This window comes from Teleopsis dalmanni, chromosome X (assembly GCF_002237135.1).
Source record: "Teleopsis dalmanni isolate 2A chromosome X, ASM223713v2, whole genome shotgun sequence".
Lineage (NCBI taxonomy): Eukaryota > Metazoa > Arthropoda > Insecta > Diptera > Diopsidae > Teleopsis > Teleopsis dalmanni.
In genome coordinates this window covers 39,808,960-39,827,426 of record NC_051848.1, presented here as the reverse complement: position 1 = coordinate 39,827,426, position 18,467 = coordinate 39,808,960, and the positions used below count along the sequence as shown (strand labels likewise).

General features: G+C 29.0%; 1 protein-coding gene across 1 annotated transcript; it reads right to left on the bottom strand.

Moving 5' to 3' along the window:
- Positions 1-2,151: 2,151 nt before the first annotated feature.
- On the bottom strand, positions 2,152-2,815 carry LOC119689641 (proteasome maturation protein). Its single transcript, XM_038104513.1, has 3 exons — positions 2,703-2,815; positions 2,403-2,644; positions 2,152-2,344 (listed from the first exon to the last, which is right to left on the bottom strand). The coding sequence occupies exons 1-3, from the start codon at positions 2,703-2,705 to the stop codon at positions 2,215-2,217; spliced, it is 375 nt and encodes a 124-aa protein (XP_037960441.1). The 5' UTR covers positions 2,706-2,815; the 3' UTR covers positions 2,152-2,214.
- Positions 2,816-18,467: the final 15,652 nt, after the last annotated feature.

Genomic DNA, 18,467 nt, shown 5'->3' with positions numbered 1-18,467 from the left:
TTTATTTATAGAGTTAGTAGACTAAATTCAAAAATTTTTTATTCATAAAATATATTTTCTATTGGTGACTTTAAATTTAAAAAATACGAAGTCTAAATTAGCAGTGAATGAATGAAAATGAGAAATAAACGATTCGGTAACTTCTTTAAATTTTTCAAAAAAAACAACACAAAATTAACTCCACTTGAACTGATTAAAAGTGGAGGGGAGATGTGGGTCAATCTAAAAGAGAGCGAGAAGGAAGAATTCTCTCCACATAAGCCTCAGTTTAATAATAGTGATGATTCGTTAGATGTTTTTTTTCCCGTTGAAGAAAATCTTACAAAAAGGGGAAGAAAGCGGAAGCGCGGAGAAAGGAAGGGAGCGGTAAACAAACGTCGCGCTAAGAAAAGGAAACTAGGCCGTCGTGGAGGGTAATTGAAAAGACAAAACAAAAACCGTGCAAAAAAACGTGGGAGACAACGTTGAGTTCTAGACAGGTCTGGACTATAAGGTGAATGTGTAAGAAGTTCCTAACCAAGCTCCCGGAGTTTTTGGCGCATCATTATCAATGTGTGTAGCCTGACGTTGTCCTGATAGTATACAATTCCTCTCCTACTGCCCTGTTTTAAAGGGCTTTCTGGCCGTTTTTGGAAACCACAATAACATTTTTATTAGTTTTATTTAAAATTTTTCGACGATAAATTACTTAAATAAATATATATGTATATATTTCAAGCAGTTATGAAGTTAATTCAATTTTGATCAGGAATTTTATTTCAATGGATCCGGGTTTTATTTGATACCATTCGGAAACAATACTTATGCATTTGTATTAAAAATTAGTTAATTTTTATTCTGGTTATAATTATTTGCTTTGTCCTAGTGAAAACGCATAGTTAAAAAATTTCATCAAATAAAGAAACTTTTTTATATATAAAAACAATTTTTGAACCTACCGTCACTGAAGTTTATACAACTGAGAAGGAATGCACAACCGATATATTTTTTTGCTTCAATTCTGAATTTCGCCCCGATGAAAACAAAAATTATTTCAGTATTGCCTTTTACTTTTAGTTACATCAACATTAAAATAATGTATTTCTTAATCAATATATTTAATACTTAATACAGTTATATATTAAGATATAGATAAATGATAATACTAGATAATACTCTAAATGGCGATATAAAGACTATAAAAATTAAAATGTATGAGAAGTGGAAAAACAGCGCGCGACTTAAAGGTCTATTCTTCCTCCACCTAAGATTATTTTAAATATGAAAATTGTAATTAAGACTACACAGATTTCTGGCCTTGTCACCAACACCTTTCTTTATAATTTGGTTCTTTTTTATAGTTTATGCAAAATGATGTGCTTTATCTAGAGCCAAAGCAGATTGCAGATTGTAAAATCACTTTAGCTGAGAAGAGTAGGTAGGCCGCTAAAGTGGAAGGAGGAATAAATCCTTTACAATTAACTAAAAAAGCTATTTTGATTTCACTATTTTGACTGTTCATATTAGAACCAACCAGATGCAGTGATAAAATCAAGTATCTAGCCAATACTAAAACCACCAAGTGTGTTAAAGGATGGAGCGGTCAATAGCTTAAACCTGCTTGTAGACAAGCCTCAACATAAACACAACACGTGCTCTAGTGTCTTCAGTTTAAATGCCTCTGAACATACACTACATAATGTACCACAGGGTAGTCCGAACCTAGCTGGGACGAGTTCTTTCAATCAAATTTTCTAAATAATAAATCAAGGAACAAAATTTCAATTTTTAAATATATATAAAGAAGAAAACATATTTTAGTAAAGTAAAATAAATTTAGAAAAATAATCGACTGGCTCTTCTGGTCCACTTTCATAATCAATAACTGCTAACCACGCTCATCTGTGCTTCACTGTTCAACAAGTTCAGATTTGGCAATAACTTAAGCAGTTAAAATGATGGCTAAATAAAAAAATGTATTAATGTAGCTAGAATTTTTATGACTTCAGACGAAATCTCTATACCAAATACTTAAGTATGTACATAAAATATTTCTATCATTTTTTTTTATATACATATATACAACAACAATACTACATACAACCGCATTTAATTACTTTTTAAATCCAATATCATATTTTGTTTTTCATTTTATTAACACTATGGATTACACATAGAAAAAAATACTTAATATATTACTGCTTTATGATTTAATTAAATATTTAAGTTTCATTCTTAAATTCCAAGTGTTTTTTCCATGACTCGCATTGGATTTCGATTATATTCGAAGAACTCAGGAACACCAATGAAATCGTCAAAATTAATTGCTTCGTCACGACCAAGTATAACATCCTCCATCATGTGGCTAAAACGAAAAGCACTTTTTCCATATATCATTTCTTGTTATAAGATGTTGGAATTACCTTGATTGCAAGAATGGCAAACGACCAATACGTTTGGCAGATTTTAGCTCCATATTAAGCTTGAGAACTTCAGCTAAGCCACCTTGATTTCGCAATACCATCATATTAACTGCGTGATCATCAAACTTAGCTTGAACATTTTGCAAATCATGTATTTGCTCCAATTGCATTAAACAATTTGGTTCGCTTGGCCCGCCGGGCTTACCTGTAACGTTGAGAGTAGTTGCACTTGATATTGGATCCTGTGACAAAAGCAAAATTGTTTAAAAATGTAAAGAATTTATAATAGCTTCCACAAACCATTTCAATTTTATTTAAAGTGCTTTTTTAAAGAATCCACAATAACCAATTCAACAGCCAATGACAAAACAATTTGTAATGATTTAAGTTAGATGTGCTCAGTTAAATGGTTTTGACAGTTTTGACGTTTCTTTTGGTTAAATAGTTCAGACGTTGCCACCTCGTTTACTATCAAAACATAATAAATGGGCGCATATATTATATATATATATTTAATTATTAAGGTTTTTTTTTTTTTGTTTTATATTAATTTTTATTCTCAATGATTTAAGAATTAGATAACTTTTTTAAACTCGTCTGTTCACGATTTTTTACACAATTTTGTTAAGCAGTAAGATATTACAAATTCCCAATAAAAAATTATTTTTCTTCATGTATATATTTAAGAAACATTCTTTATTTTTGTAATATATAGAATAATTCAGCTAGCGATTTTGGTTGGCTAAAATCAGAGTACTTATGATTTATAAAATGTATATAGCTTTGGAGTGACAACTGGTATATGAATGTTTTACAAACGTGCTTGATAACTCAGCAAATTCTGATAAAGGAGCTATTGACTTGAATAAAAAGTTGTATGAAAGTATAAATTTTACTTAAATTTTAATATTATTTTTTTTATTGTTACCATGCGTTTTATGTAAAACAAAACATTAGTAACTAAATCAATTACTTTGGCAGCTTACGATGCTTCGTCACCGTGACCAAATTAAAAACATTCCTCTTTTTCAATTTAATTCAATTCAATTTCAAACTATTTTATTTCCTTTTTGGTAGTTGACGTTTTGCAGTTGCAAAAAAAAAAGTTACCTTAACCGAGGATGTCTAAGATATTAGAAATATAATTTTTTTTGATAACTTATCAGATGTAATATGTCTGTCAGTATTAATGGCTGGTTTATTATATATTTCAAAATATGTAAATTATATATATATATGTGTGTATACACATATATTATATATTATATTATGTGTGTATACACATAAATAGAAGTATTCATAAAGTTAGTTTTTGAAAGACAAACTAATGTGAAATATATAATCTGAAGGTAAAAGAACCTTATTATTTTAAATGCGAATGTATTTATATGGCATATAGTGCATAGGTGTGTAAGTTATCTCAATTTCTTGAAATTAGTGCTGTTTTAAGCTGTTCATACCAAAACTTATATAAAAAATTATCATATGATATTTACGTAAATATATTTAACGTTAAGTTAAGTAAATACATTACGTTCTATTACGAGAATGAATTTAGTTGTGATTTCTAGTGTTTATAGATAGGAGAGAACATTTAATTGTTTGTGATTTTGGTTTATACAAGGATTCTTTGAAGCCATTATAAAAACAACGCCAAAAAGTATGCAAATAATAATGCGGTATGGGAAGTTAAAATCTATCTGATAGATTATGCTACGTTTGTACATTACATCCCAGTAATAAATCATGCAGTGCTCTTTTTCTGAAAAATCTGTACAGAATTATTTAAACATTCCTAAATTTTATAATTAATTCCATTAAATAAGGGAGCAGTTTATAATTGAATACCTGCAATGCGTCTTCTAGCTTCAAGCTGGAGGATCATGGTAGTGTTTTCTAAAGTAATGTTAAGACTATTCATAAGGCAATTAAGATTAAAGAGTATATTAGGTTGTTGTATAACGATGTGTATATATACTCGAATAGTCAAATTGCTATCAAATCACTCATAGGTGTAGAAACGTTCAATATCAGTGATGTTATCTCTTTCATTCTCTCTAAGTGAGAGATTTTAGATTTGTTTAGAAAATTAGATGATGATTTTTAATTATAGAGAATTTTTTACTTTCTAAGATATACAACAGCATCATTTTTATATACCCAAAATAATTTTTATATTTTAATAACTACTTCTAAATCTTTTTAATTTCAGAAAATAGTTTTATATTCACAACGAAAATGTAGGAACTTTAAAAGATAATAAAACAGTAGTAGACGAGGAGAATGAAATGATATGATGCACTTAAAAATCAAAAATAGTTTAACTTTTATATCTTTCCTATCACATAATAGATATGAAACTAATACACAGCATATAACAGTTATCTAATAACACTTTTTTGTGTTTTGTATTTTTATACCATCGTCAGGCATCTCCTAAATCAGTTCTTGCTAAAAGCAGATATTTGTAAAATAATGAACAAATACTCCTGGTACGGTAAAGTTTTTTGTAAACCAGTACATCCCGCTGTGTTTCTAGAAGTAGCGAGAGTCCTTTGTCAGCGAAGTCGCAACTGCAACTATTAGTTTGGGTTCTTTTCAGAAAAATTATTTCGGCGATATATGGTTTCACAGTACTTCTCTATCTATTTAAGTAGAGCGCTTTTCAACTTAACAGGATTAAGTTTTTCTGAGTAGAAGACTTTTGATTTGTATTCCATATCCTCGGGAATAGGTGTAGTATTGTAAAATATACTGTTTAATGAATAGTGTGGGTTTGTTTAAGAAATGGGCATATTCATTCCGATAAATCATTTAACACTGACACATATCTAAAATGGCATGTTAAACTTTAAGTTCTAATGCTGTCTAAACGTGTTTATAGTTTTTAAAATATTTATTTATTCGTTTATATATACATACTTCATCGCTTCAAAAGTATTTCTCTTCTGAGAAAGCACGCATCATTGAACTGAATTACCTATAGTTTCACCTCCTCAATCGTGTCGAAATGATATCCACAGAGCGGTCTCTTCGATTTGATCTAAGTCCAATGCAATGTGAGATTGTCCATTATCGTGATCCATCATTGTGGAATTATTTAATAAATAACTCTTAATATAATTATTGCACAATACTCAAATAATATTCCTTGTTAACAGTTTGATTACACAGAAGGAATTTATACCTACTATGATAAACGAAGGTAGATTTATTGGTCGGTTGTTTTTAGGTCGTTTGCACAGATCGAAGAGTCAAAGGCAGTTATCATGCATTTCATCTTATTTAGTCTTAAAGTATTGCTTGGCATAATTTAATGCCATGTCGTTTTTCCAAAAAATATAGTGCTTTTGATACCAAACGAGATTTTACTCTCTTTAGGCACAATACTTCGTTTAAAACATTCTGCATTGATTCAAATTAAATGTTTACAGTTTCATTGAGGTCTCTATTTGTTAACCGATGGTTTTTGAGCTGTAAATGATTTCTTTAAACTGTGCCTTAACACCTGTCCTCTGATTTATTATTCTCTTTTCTATAATAGTGGCTAGAGTAACCGCCTACATAGAGTTTACTTTTGAATAACCCATTTAATCTAGTTGTTCTAACTTTATTCACAATTACCTATCTTTAAACTCTTACAAAATTATTCTTTATGGCTTAGATATACTTCAAAAATTATAAGCCTCTTGATCATCTACTTCATTTCTTTCCCTAGATGAAACTCTCAGTCCCGGATCTGCACGATACCCTGCTCGGAATCTATTCTCTATGCATTCCTAAGAGGTGGTTTTAGTAGGTTTAATCTATTGTAAAAAAATAAATAGCTTCAGTGAGGGCTCTAATTGTCTTAAAAAAATAATTCCAGTGAGGGCTCTATTTGAGCTGTAAATGATTTTTTTTTTCATGTTGTTCTTTAGTTGACGTTGTTGATCGTCCAGGGCGATACTTGTCTTCAATCTTTTTTCTGCCTTTTGTGAGTTAGAGAATAGGTTTCTGCAACATTTTTTAACTTTCACAAAACACCTATGTTATTATTGAACAAATTGGGACCAATAGATAGGGATATGAGATTTGATACAGATGTCAATTAAAATACAACAACAAACCTTAACTTTCTTTATCAATGCTCATCTTTGGCTGTTTATTATTATTGTTAAGGGATGTGGCACTGCGACCGTCAGGTCTATTATGCTCCCTTCTGGGTTCAGAGTAGGTTTCTAAGCCCTCAATAAAAAGTAGTATAGAACCTCCTTCACAGAGTTTTCCTTTTTCCTCTTCCAAAAGAATACACATTCCCAGGAGTCTATTCCATTTGTGCATTATCGCAGGGCATTCTAATAGTACATGTGTGGCCGACTTACTACTCTCTTCGCAGTATCTACTGTTTGCATCCGTATGTATGCCTTTTTGGCTCACAGGCAATAAAAATTTTTTGATTGGGTCAGTGTCACTTGAATGGGACAGACCTGCTTCTCAGCATGCTCATGTTGACTTTTGTGTAGAAGGCCGCCACTCCAATCTAACCCAACTACCAACCTAAGACACAGAGTTGTGAAAATCCAATAATTTGCGTATGTTAAATGAATAATTTCACTCTATTTTTTGATAACAGAATGCAGGCAGTTGACTGTTTAATTCAAAGGAGGGGTAGGGACTATGATATGGTTTCCAGCTATTTAGTAATGCTAGTGCGTCAAATATTGAAATTATCCAAAGAGCTCAGTCAAAAATACTGAGAACAATCACTGGTGCCCATGGTATGTTAGGAATTAAAGTATCAAACTAGGATCTACAAATTCCCTTAGTTGAAACTGAATTTGACAATATAAGAAAAAAATACAATAAAAGCCTGACAGAATATGTTAACTTTTTAGCAAGGAATCTAGCACTTCTATCCCTAGAGCTGACCGTCCAGTCATTAATTAATATTCAATAGCTTCAAGTAAAAATCCCATTCTTCTTTTTAGTAAAATCTGATAAAGTTTAACTTCTGTCTTAATAAACCACCTAACATTCACTGTAATGAAACTTGATCCATTGATCTAAGTGAGGTCTGTGATATAAAAATTATGTTGAAGCTGTTTTGAGCTAGTGTACCTAAGCACTTATACTCTTTTTTAACTCGAGGTATTTTCAAAACCCCTCTTTGCACCTTGACTAGATTATTGTTTATCACTTCATCAGACTAAGCAATAATTGATATAAGGTTTACTTATTTTATTTTAGGTATACAATGTATAGTTAAAATAAAAATTGTAATATTATGTATTAAGTGATAAGATTTTAAAACTTACTTTACACAATAAATAAATGTATAAGTATTAACAAAAAAAAATATACTTAGATCTCTTACCTTTTATATTTTTACTCTTATATATTTTTATATATATATTCTTTGCATCTATCATAAAGTTACTTATGGTCCAGTATAGGTAGATATTTTTTGATAACCTAACTTAAACAGATATTTTTTATAGCAGATTTATTAAGCCTTGTTTTGTCGGAATTTGGTTTATCAGTGAAACTTATTTAATCTTAAGGGCTCCACATTATTCTATATAACTGATAACCATCTATTTTTTTTTACCTTTCGAAAGCGAAAACAGCATTTATGCTATAAAATAATTAAAAAATTATTAAACAATAAAAGAATTTATTTTTTACAACCTTATAACAATGTCGTATTTAATTCAACAATAAAAGTTATTGATTCTATTTCGTCGTGTAAATAAACATCATTTGCAGTAGACACCAGATAGATAGATATGTGTTAAGTCCGACGTTATGTGTAGTTTCAGTTAAAAAAATATAAAATTTTTCTCTTCTTCCTAGCATTTTTATTACATTTCGGTATTTGTTTATAAGCTCTTATTTTATCGAACTAATTAATTCGTCAAACAAACTCAAAACGCTTCAAATTGAGGTTTCTATTGTGTTGTGGATCTGTTGGCTCAGTGGTCGCCCACACCTATTAACGTGTTTTACTTGGTTTGGTTTATTTTTGGCTTTTACAGTCTACAGTGTACAGTGTACACATTTTAAGGCTAAAACTAGTAAGACAACAAAGATTAATTAGAGGATGTGCACTAATAAAATTCTGTCGCCAAACTAACGAAATACTCGTATGAGATATGGAAAGAGTTAATGAATTAAACTGAAAAATTTAAACAAACAAACCCAAAGTTTGTACGCAAAAATTTTTTGGAGAAATAATTAAGAAACAGGTGGGAGATGAAATTCACATCCGAATTTCAAGAAAATAGGGTTCCATCAATTGTCTGCTTCAAATGATTTAAAGACAAAAGAAAGGGAATAGAATCTCTGAAAGTGCTATCAATATTGAATTGAAGACCTTTAAGCCAAACGAGATGTAGTAGGAAAAGTAGAATGAACCAGTGGCGTAGGAAGAACTTGGTAAAGTGGGGAAGGAAGATTATACTACAAAATAATGTTTCTTTAGCGCTTTTGAGGTATAGGCATAAGTTTCTTCAGGCTTTCTGTGAAGTTTCTGCAAAGAACACATTTAATTCTCAGTAGAAATTAATTTTTTTTATTCAAAATCCCAGTTCCTGCTTGGCTTTTACAGCAAATCAATCGTTGAGGGATTTTGTTAAGTGCTGCATTGCAAGCGCATGCCTCTTCGATACGAATAGGCGATAGCACTCGGTTAAGGGATTATGGAAGAATGTTCTATCGAAGCAATTTCAAGTTGTATTTTACTGGTTTTACCGTGTGACTGTATGAAACTCATATATTCGCTATTGGTTTACATTTAATGGAGAAGTGAAATGAAATGTGGAGACGCATAAATGTAACAACGCATAAACGCTCTAATGCATCTATTATACTTCAAAGCACTTCAGACGTAAATTTGGTTCTGCTGAATCAAGAAGAACTGCTCTTAAGCGCATCCTACGTACGGAGTGGAAATAAATATAAGATTGGTGATGTAGATCCCGTCTTGTCACGGTTGAGTCTTTATTACATATTACAGCGCTAACATATAAGGTATTTTATAAGCTGGTCTTTAAATAATTTTTTTTTATGCTGATTTGTAATGACAAAGAAGATTTAGAGGGCTTCACTTGTGATTACTCTTTATTTTCTGTAGCATTACAGATTTAAAGTTTTTCTAATCTGAGTAGTAGAAATAATATCATACTATATATGTGGTAAGCACGATGCTTGCACAAAGAAGAGGGTCTTCGGGATCGTTTTGAAGGTTTTCGTTTTGTAGAGGTGTTCGTTACTAAATCCTCTTTATAAATTATATTGTATTTTTTATACTTTCATAATCTGAAATGTTTTCTAACGTAAGTGGTAGAAACCATGGTATATATGTGATATATTATTACATATATAATATATATATGTAATATGTAATCCCCCGTAATGCTAAGAGGTTTTATACTTTGAGCGGCAAATTTTATATGCTTTGTTTTAGATTAACATAAGCTTGTTACTATATCATCTATGATGTAATAAAAGGGTTTCATTGAAATAAAGTGAGACCCTAAAGTATCACTTCAAGAAAAGTTCAATCTTAAATTGTTGTTGACATGTGTTGAATCATTGAATCGTTGCACAGACCATCTAAATTAATTTATGTGAACTTGATGGGCAGAGAAGTTTGTCATTGTTGCTAATTAAATTATTTTAATTGTCGAAATTTGGATAAATCTCACGAATTATTAAACAAAAGAAATTGATCAACAAAACAAACAAAATCACTGTTCGGATCTTAAAATTAAATGCGTCAATATGAGGAGCTGGTATTATCGGTATCTTGTATCGTCTGACTTCGACTTTATGCAGGCTACAGATGCGTCAAAGACATCGACATTTTTGCGCACACTGTGCAATTACTTGAAGTGTTAATTTATTGAAATATTGTGTGAGATATCTGCGGATATTTGCGGAAAAAAAATTGATAACCGTGACTTAAAAAACGCTAACCCTTAATTCAACGGTCTATTAAGTTGAGTATATAACTGATGATAGTATGAAGTAGAAACTGGAGCTTGAACTATTTATCAGCAAAAAAAAAAACAATAAATATTCTTATCATATTTTATTACTATAGAAATTAATAATGCTAATGGATCTTCTCTTATAATGACCTTCTTCTCTCTTTCTTTTATTTTATTATTTTTATACTTTCTGTAATTGATAGTACTTCGTCATCACCACTTTTATTATAGTTCTTATTGCTGTTTTCATGAGACAAATTCGACGTTGAGTGAAATGAAGGAGTTTACTACCTTTACTTACTGATATCCTTTTCTTCTAGTGGAGCATAGGCCCTAAGTGAAGAAGTTTACTTACTTATTTATTTATTCCATACTCCATTAGGAGCTCAAGGATGCAACAAATGTTTTCCATCTATCTCTATTCTGTGACAGTTGTCTGAGCTCGTTAAACGATTTGCAAGTTTCAGTGTTTATAATAAAATTAAATGACAGTGTACTATTATTACTAAGTGCCCCCGCAGGAAAGAGGTGACAATATTCCCGAGGTATGACATGACGAAGTCGTAAGAGCCGATTAAAATCCAATAAACACTACCATTTATACCCAATGGGATATAAATGGTAGTGCATGAATTTTGGTTCCGGCATCCCGATCGAACATATAAATCTGGAACCGTGCGGGTCAGTACACACAGCTTTGGCTGTCCTACTCAAGTATTTTGAGTATCTACTCAAAACTACGCGAGCAGAATGATTGGATTTAAATATTTCCCTTCGATGTGAAGTTGTGATTTCAACTGGCTAATGTGATTCAAAGAATAGCAGACCTGACAGGTATTTCTCGCTCTCTTCTAAAGAGAACTATATCTAAACGTATATCTTTTATTGGAATCGTCAGAGTTTGTCAGAATTCCAATGAAGTCATTAATCGGCGCCTCCATTAGAGTTAAGATATTAAAAATCTTTTTAAAATTATTTTTATAATTTTTTATTTTTTTTTTTATTTATTTTTTATTTTTGTTTTTTACTAAGAAATATCTGTAATTATCCTCTGGTGATTTTTGGAGATTTAAAAATTTGCATATATTTGAAATCTATTGCACATCTTTCACACTTCTTGAATTATAGCATTATAGTGAATTTGAAATGAGTCATACACGCATATTTGTTTAACAGGGTCAAAGGTTTCTCTGAGATCTTCGTTCATATATGAGCAAAAGTATTTACAACTTTTCAGCCTTTAGACTTCACATGCATAGGTGGAAATGGATAAATTAGGGTTCCGTATATAAGTATTATTGGTCATACGATATGAGTTTTGACTTAAAAAGTTTGAAATAATTATTATTGGTACCATAAACTACCATGCTTCGTGATTTGATTATAATCAATGTCCCTTTCATTAGCGTTTAACATCAATCTAAGGCATTTAAATTTATCCACAATATTTAACCGGATATCAACTACAGTAAATGTATTTTAACTTTTTTACATTACTTGAACTTATCATATATTTCATTCTGGTATGATTTCTTCAGGTTTTAACCTCAACGGTTAGACCCTCCATTATAGTATAAGCAAGTCTGCAACGTGTTATCATCATAGTATCTTCTGCATAAGCGTAAATTGGGATTCATTTATTGAATATACGTTCTTCGGTAGCGGATATCTTTTAATTTATTTGGATATGTCATTTTTTTTCAAAGCAAATTAAGTAAGGTCTTCGAAAGATAAGAATCTATTTCAACTTTATTGTTTTTATCTGAACACGGTAGCACATATTTTATTTCTAATGCTAGTACCACAATTAAACTTTAAAATAACGTATAAATTAATAGAAGAAATAGGGGATCAAGATATAAAATTCAAGTAACAAAATATATTAAAATAAGAATACTTTTACAAGTACTTTACTTTCATTATATAGTATACACTTTGAATAAGTGCTTCAAAATATTCCAAAAGTGCTTCATAAAACTACTTTTATTAATAAAGAAAAAGTTTAACAAAATCATTGAATTAATCGTAGATATACAATTTTAATTATAAAGATATACTTGATTAGAGAATATAAAGGTCAAGATTCTGGCTTCTATATAATTGTAAATGCTTTTAAACTATAATTAAAAAAAAAGTTGAGTTTCAAAAATAAAATTTTTCTTTATAAACAAATAATAAGACATAAGCTATTTTATGGCTTCACCTTTCAAACCCTTCAAACTTATCAGAATAGTATACTGAAACGTATGCTAAAATCTCCATGGTAGATCAGAAATGAAGACATACACAAAAACTTGTACGTCGACAGTGTGCAAAAGTATATCAAAGGTAGGCGCTGAAATTATTCGATTCTGTGGAAGCGCACAATAATTCAGAATTGCATTCTCTCAAATTGAATGTAATATATATTCTGTCAAGAAAATATGCTGGACTTCAAATTATCTAAATCATTTAAATGGTCACAGGAGCACTATTGAGTACAAGAGCTTTAGATATTAACTAGCGTTTGATCTCGCAAGAAGAAGAAGGTAGATAGTAACCAATTTTGTCCCCTATTTAAATATCGGTGTTACAATACTACTCTCAGAGTTATCTATGGTAATTTAGAGATAAGATAGATAAGTTTGTCATACAAGTTTGATTAGCTTTATTGATTTTCTACTGTTTTTGTTCTATTTAGATTTTGAGATAGCTGCTGTATTCTCCTTATATCTTAGAAGTTACCTATATAAGAATTGTTTGGAATGATTCTGACTAAATGAATGCCAGATTAATCCATGTGGTATTGGTAAAATGTTTCTATTTGTATTAATAATAAATTTGAAAATGGTTACAATCGTTACATATAATTAAAAAATTTGATTTTTAAAAAAGAGACCTATATTTTCTATATTTAGACTTTGAGTTCTGAAAGAATATTTTAAGGATTGTAGCGAGAAATAAAATTTTTCTATTGATCGAGAAATGATGAGTAAGAAAAATAATATGTATAATAATTTTGATTTTCGCATTTTATGGAAAAATTTATCACAAAAACAATAGGTCTCTTCTTTGGGAATTTTTGGATGTAAACTAGTGTTAACAATCGATACTTCCCTGTACACATTTTGAGAGAAAATTGAAGATTGTTCCACCTCAAGTTTATTCAATCTATGATATTTATTTATTTATTATTATTTATTAGTAAGTTAACATTAAAATTAAAAGTTAACTAAAAGAAAAAATTTAACTAAGAATATGGAACTAGACTGCTAGGTCCTTCGCCCTGAGCTCAACTTATGATATATTTATAACTCTATATAAGAATAGACTAAATGAGCTTAGTACGGAGATTAAAAGCAAAAATTTTAACTAGTTTTGAAAAAAATAAACTTTTAAATGAAAAATTAAAACTGTTTGAATTTAAAAAGTTTCTCATAAATACCCCCATCTCTATTTGAAATGGAGTTCTTGACATTCTTTTTAATTAAAAATACAGCAATTAATAGATTCTTCATTACATATAAACAGCAGATATAACATATTGTAGAAATAAATCGTACTAATAAGTTTCAGAATTTTCAGATTCAGATTTATGAAGATCTATGTACTGGTAAAGGCATTTGGGTGTCAGTAGTGGAACGGGCTCAAAAAGTCAAATGTTTTTAAGCTTTTACAGAATAAAGCTTTATAAAGTCCTACGCTTTGACAACACGAAACCGCAAAAGGTACTCACATAAGGTGCTCCGTTAAAACAGTACGGATTAGCATAATACCATAGACCAGTAACGGTGTATAGTACTTCCAATCTAATTACGAATATATTGATAACTCTTACACGTATAAAAGATATATATTTCCATATATATTTAAACTATTTTACAACCTTACTACCACAATCAATAGGTTTTTTAAGATATTCAAGCTATGTTAATATAATAAAATATAGTAATCTATACCCGATTTGGCATTTAAGTTGCATTAGTTAATTCGATAAGTCCAGTATAATGTTAGTAATAAAATAATAAAAAATAATAATATGATATGGGTATATACAATCTCGAGTAACGAGTTCGGTAATAGAGTGACATGGTAATATTGTAAAGCTCCAATAACAAAATATATGTACGCAAAACGCTCATTTACTCATTTACCAAGCTTATTACACGAGATACAGACCTCATATATATTTCTTCATGGTATAGATTTCCGATGGGATGCTTATCGAAAAGATTAACTATAATATTTATTAATATTAAATTTATGAAATCATAATAAATCGTTATTATGAATACAGTCTGTACATTTTAAAGTAAGCACAGATTTCTTGAATTTTGGACAAATAGTAAAAGAAAATTAGAATGAGATTTTATACTAAATAAAAATTATAATATGCATTATTTATATTAATACTGATTGTTTGACGTCACTCAATTTCAAGCTGTCTCTATATTAGGCATAAGCTATATATCTTTCCATTATCTACTTTATAAAACGACACTTCTAAGCTAAGAGATACTGTTGTATCTCTGCTACCATATTCTATGTAAGTGTTGATTTATTCTAATTAATCGATGGTACTTTGTTATCTTACAGTTTATATTGTAGCCTACACTATAGAAAAATCTTCTATGAACATTTCAGTAGATTATGGCTAGTTCGAACAAATTTTTGTGTTAGAGTCCCTTCAGAGTCAACCTCAGAAATGTCTTGATAAAAGCAGTTTGACAATTCCAATTTCAATTTTAATTGTTGTAATTATTGATAGGGTGCAAAATATATAATAATATAGATTTTGGTTTAGATATAATAGATATTCTATGACTACATTTAATTTAGTCATGTGTAAGTACTGAGTGTTTTTTTTTTAATTCTTGTAGAAATACTTCTTTGAGGCGCAAGCATACTTTCTATATATTTATATTTATGGACTGGTTTATTTAGTTGATTAATCAGTTTCAATGGCTCCTAATTACGTTGTGTTGATGTATTTTTTTTTTTTTGATTCGGTGATATTAATTAAAGGATCGTGACTTGAGCCTATATATGGATACATAATATTAACTTATAATCGATTTTAGACTTATGCAATAAAATGAAAGAATTAAACTTATTAGAAATTGATATCTTATATATTTCAAATAAATAATTTTAATATTTATTCTACTATTTACTTCAATTCTCTAAGGTTCATAGGTTCATATATAAAAAAGAAGTGATTTGAGTAACAAATTTTGGGCAAGATTTTCTGATTAAATATTTAATTTTTTTTGTAAAGAGTGTAATGATATATAATATATAATTAAATAAAATCGTTTTTAGGGGTGTTTTACGCCACAAAAACCGATAAATTATTGACATCTTGGGAACTAGAATGAGTTTTTATATATTCCCTCTCAAATATTTTGAATATGCGATTAATGTCCTCATGAAGAAACTATTGCAAACACGATATTTATGCATAAGTATTCGAGGAGTATCAATAAATTTGATATAAGTTTTAAAACTATAGTTTTTTTTTATCGTTTTTCCGATAGTTTTTTCTACGCAAATATTAATTCCGTTTGAAAAGCTGTTGTAAAAAAGGGCTTTTGCGGCTTTATTAATTTGATTCTTACAGTTTTACGAATGAGTACATGGGTGTTAATACCTTATTAACCAAGTTATCGTTTTTGCAATAGTTTTCATCATAAATATTTATCGGAAAACTATTAAAATCTCAAGAAAAAGCAATGAATAAATAATCTAAGATAATCTAAAATACACTAAAGTATTTACGAGTATTCAAAAATATTATAGATTCAATATAAATTTTACAATCATCATTTTTCTAATATTTTTTGGATGATTTCCCCGCGAAAAAATTATAGAAATCTTGAGAACTAGAATAAAAAAGTGTGAGAAAATTTCTCTATGAAAAAACTAACGCAAGTATTGTACTTATGGTATACTAAAGTATTCGAAAAATATGAACCAATTTGATATATGTATATTGGATAGCTATGGTTTTTCTATAGTTTTTGTGAAACTTTTTTTTTATCGCAGAAATCATTATCACCTTCATTAGAAAAATTATTGCAAAAATGATCTATTGCGGTGAGCCGTACTCACCATCTAGTACCATATATTACATTTTTTCTATTAATATAAATAACTATATTATTTTAAAGAAATATAGAAACTATTCTTGCTTCATAAATTAAAGCCAACAAAAGTCTTTACTATGGATCAAAATTTAGGGGAATCATACTAAAGCGTAAAAGCAAGTAAAACCGATAATTGCAGAGTTTTGCTTAAAAAAATAACTTGAAAAAGTAACTTTTTAAATTTCGGAAATTTTTACTGGAACCTTTTTCAAGCCACCTACAAATTAAATCAATTTTAGCTGACAGCAAACAAAAAAAAATATACAAAAAAAAAAAAAAATTAAGTAAAAAATACATAAATATATGTACGTACAAACATATTTCCGAAATGCATTTTTAGGGAAAATAATATCTTTTATGCACATCGATAATAAAACCAAGTCTCCGATAAAATTAAAGTAGAAAAAAAAATTGTCAGAAGTAAAAATTTTTCACACCTACATGCTAAAAATCGAAGGCAATAATATTTAAAACAACAAAGAATCTATCTGCAGATATAGAAGTATGTATATATATTTCAAGAAACATATACACATCTATATATATATATATATATATATACATCTATGAATTTCATCGACATCTGATGAAAGTATGTATTTACACAAAAATATGTACGTGCTTTTTTATTGTAAAAATTCATGCTTGCTTCTATACAAACACTTGAACATATTCCCAAAAAGTAAATATATATAATAATTAAAAAAAAAAAATAAATAAATAAATAACATCACAAAATTACATATTCTTTGAAGCATATACTCCTATTGCAGATTTGTTTGCTCCATGTATATTGAGTAGATTAGATTAGATTAGATTAGATTTAAAAATTAGTTGGGAACTTGTCAACACGTTACTGCATCCTTGAAGGATTATTGCGACATACCCACTTTAGTTCCATAGACGAGTAACAGTTAAAAACGTCATTATGTCCTTTGAAGAGATGTTGTCTAAGTGGACAGGCAGTTGATAAGTATCGAAGTTCCGCAAATTAAATGATTTTTGATACAATAAGTGGGTTCGCGGAATGTTTTTGGATCTATTATAAGTAGTCTGCTCATCAGTCTGCTTACATTTGATTCGTCAATATCATGATGTCCAAAAGCTGTTACAGAGTTTTTTCTAGAAAGTGTTTGGAGAAGTTTCATGTATACTCAGAATAATTTCGAGTAAATTAAATATAAAGAGGTTTTTGAAAAGTAGCAAACTACAACAACAAAAATTCTGTTTTTTTATATTATTTTAATTAATTGAATTTTTGGCTGACCATACAGCTGTTTCGAGTATTGCTAAATATCCATCATCAGTGGTCTTGGAAATAATTCTTGTATTTAATTATTCGTAAATAATTTTTTGAGACTGCAAGTAATAGGAATAGAACTTGTGCCCTGCCAAATTTGAAGCTCAGAGTCAGTGTGCATTAACTTTTTCGCATATATTTCTGGATTTTTGTTAATTTGCTGCGAAAGTTTAATTAACAAATACACTTGCTGTGTTTATATTAGAACAAAATCATAAACAAGCTGTAGAACAATTGAATTAATTAATTATATTTTTATTAATAAATTAATTATGCTATTGAAGATTATTGAACTGTTTGAGAAGATACATTGTTATATCGAAACTTGTAGTGTTCCTGGGTAGGTATTTCTTGAAGGATATCTTTAAGGTGTGTAAAAGTTAACATGATTATTTAATGTTAATTGATTGAATATTTTATATAAGATGCGATGTTATATTATATATTAGTTAAGCTTTAATTTAAGTTAATTTAATTAAGTTAGTTTTAATTTAATAATTAAGGTTTACTGATAATGAAACTTAGATATTATATTTTTTGTTTTTAATTTTAATATTCTATTTGCAATCTGTTAGTAATAAACAAATCTTATGACTTTTATAATATATACATATATAATAATATTATATCATAGTTATATTGTATTGTTATATGCATTCAAATACAT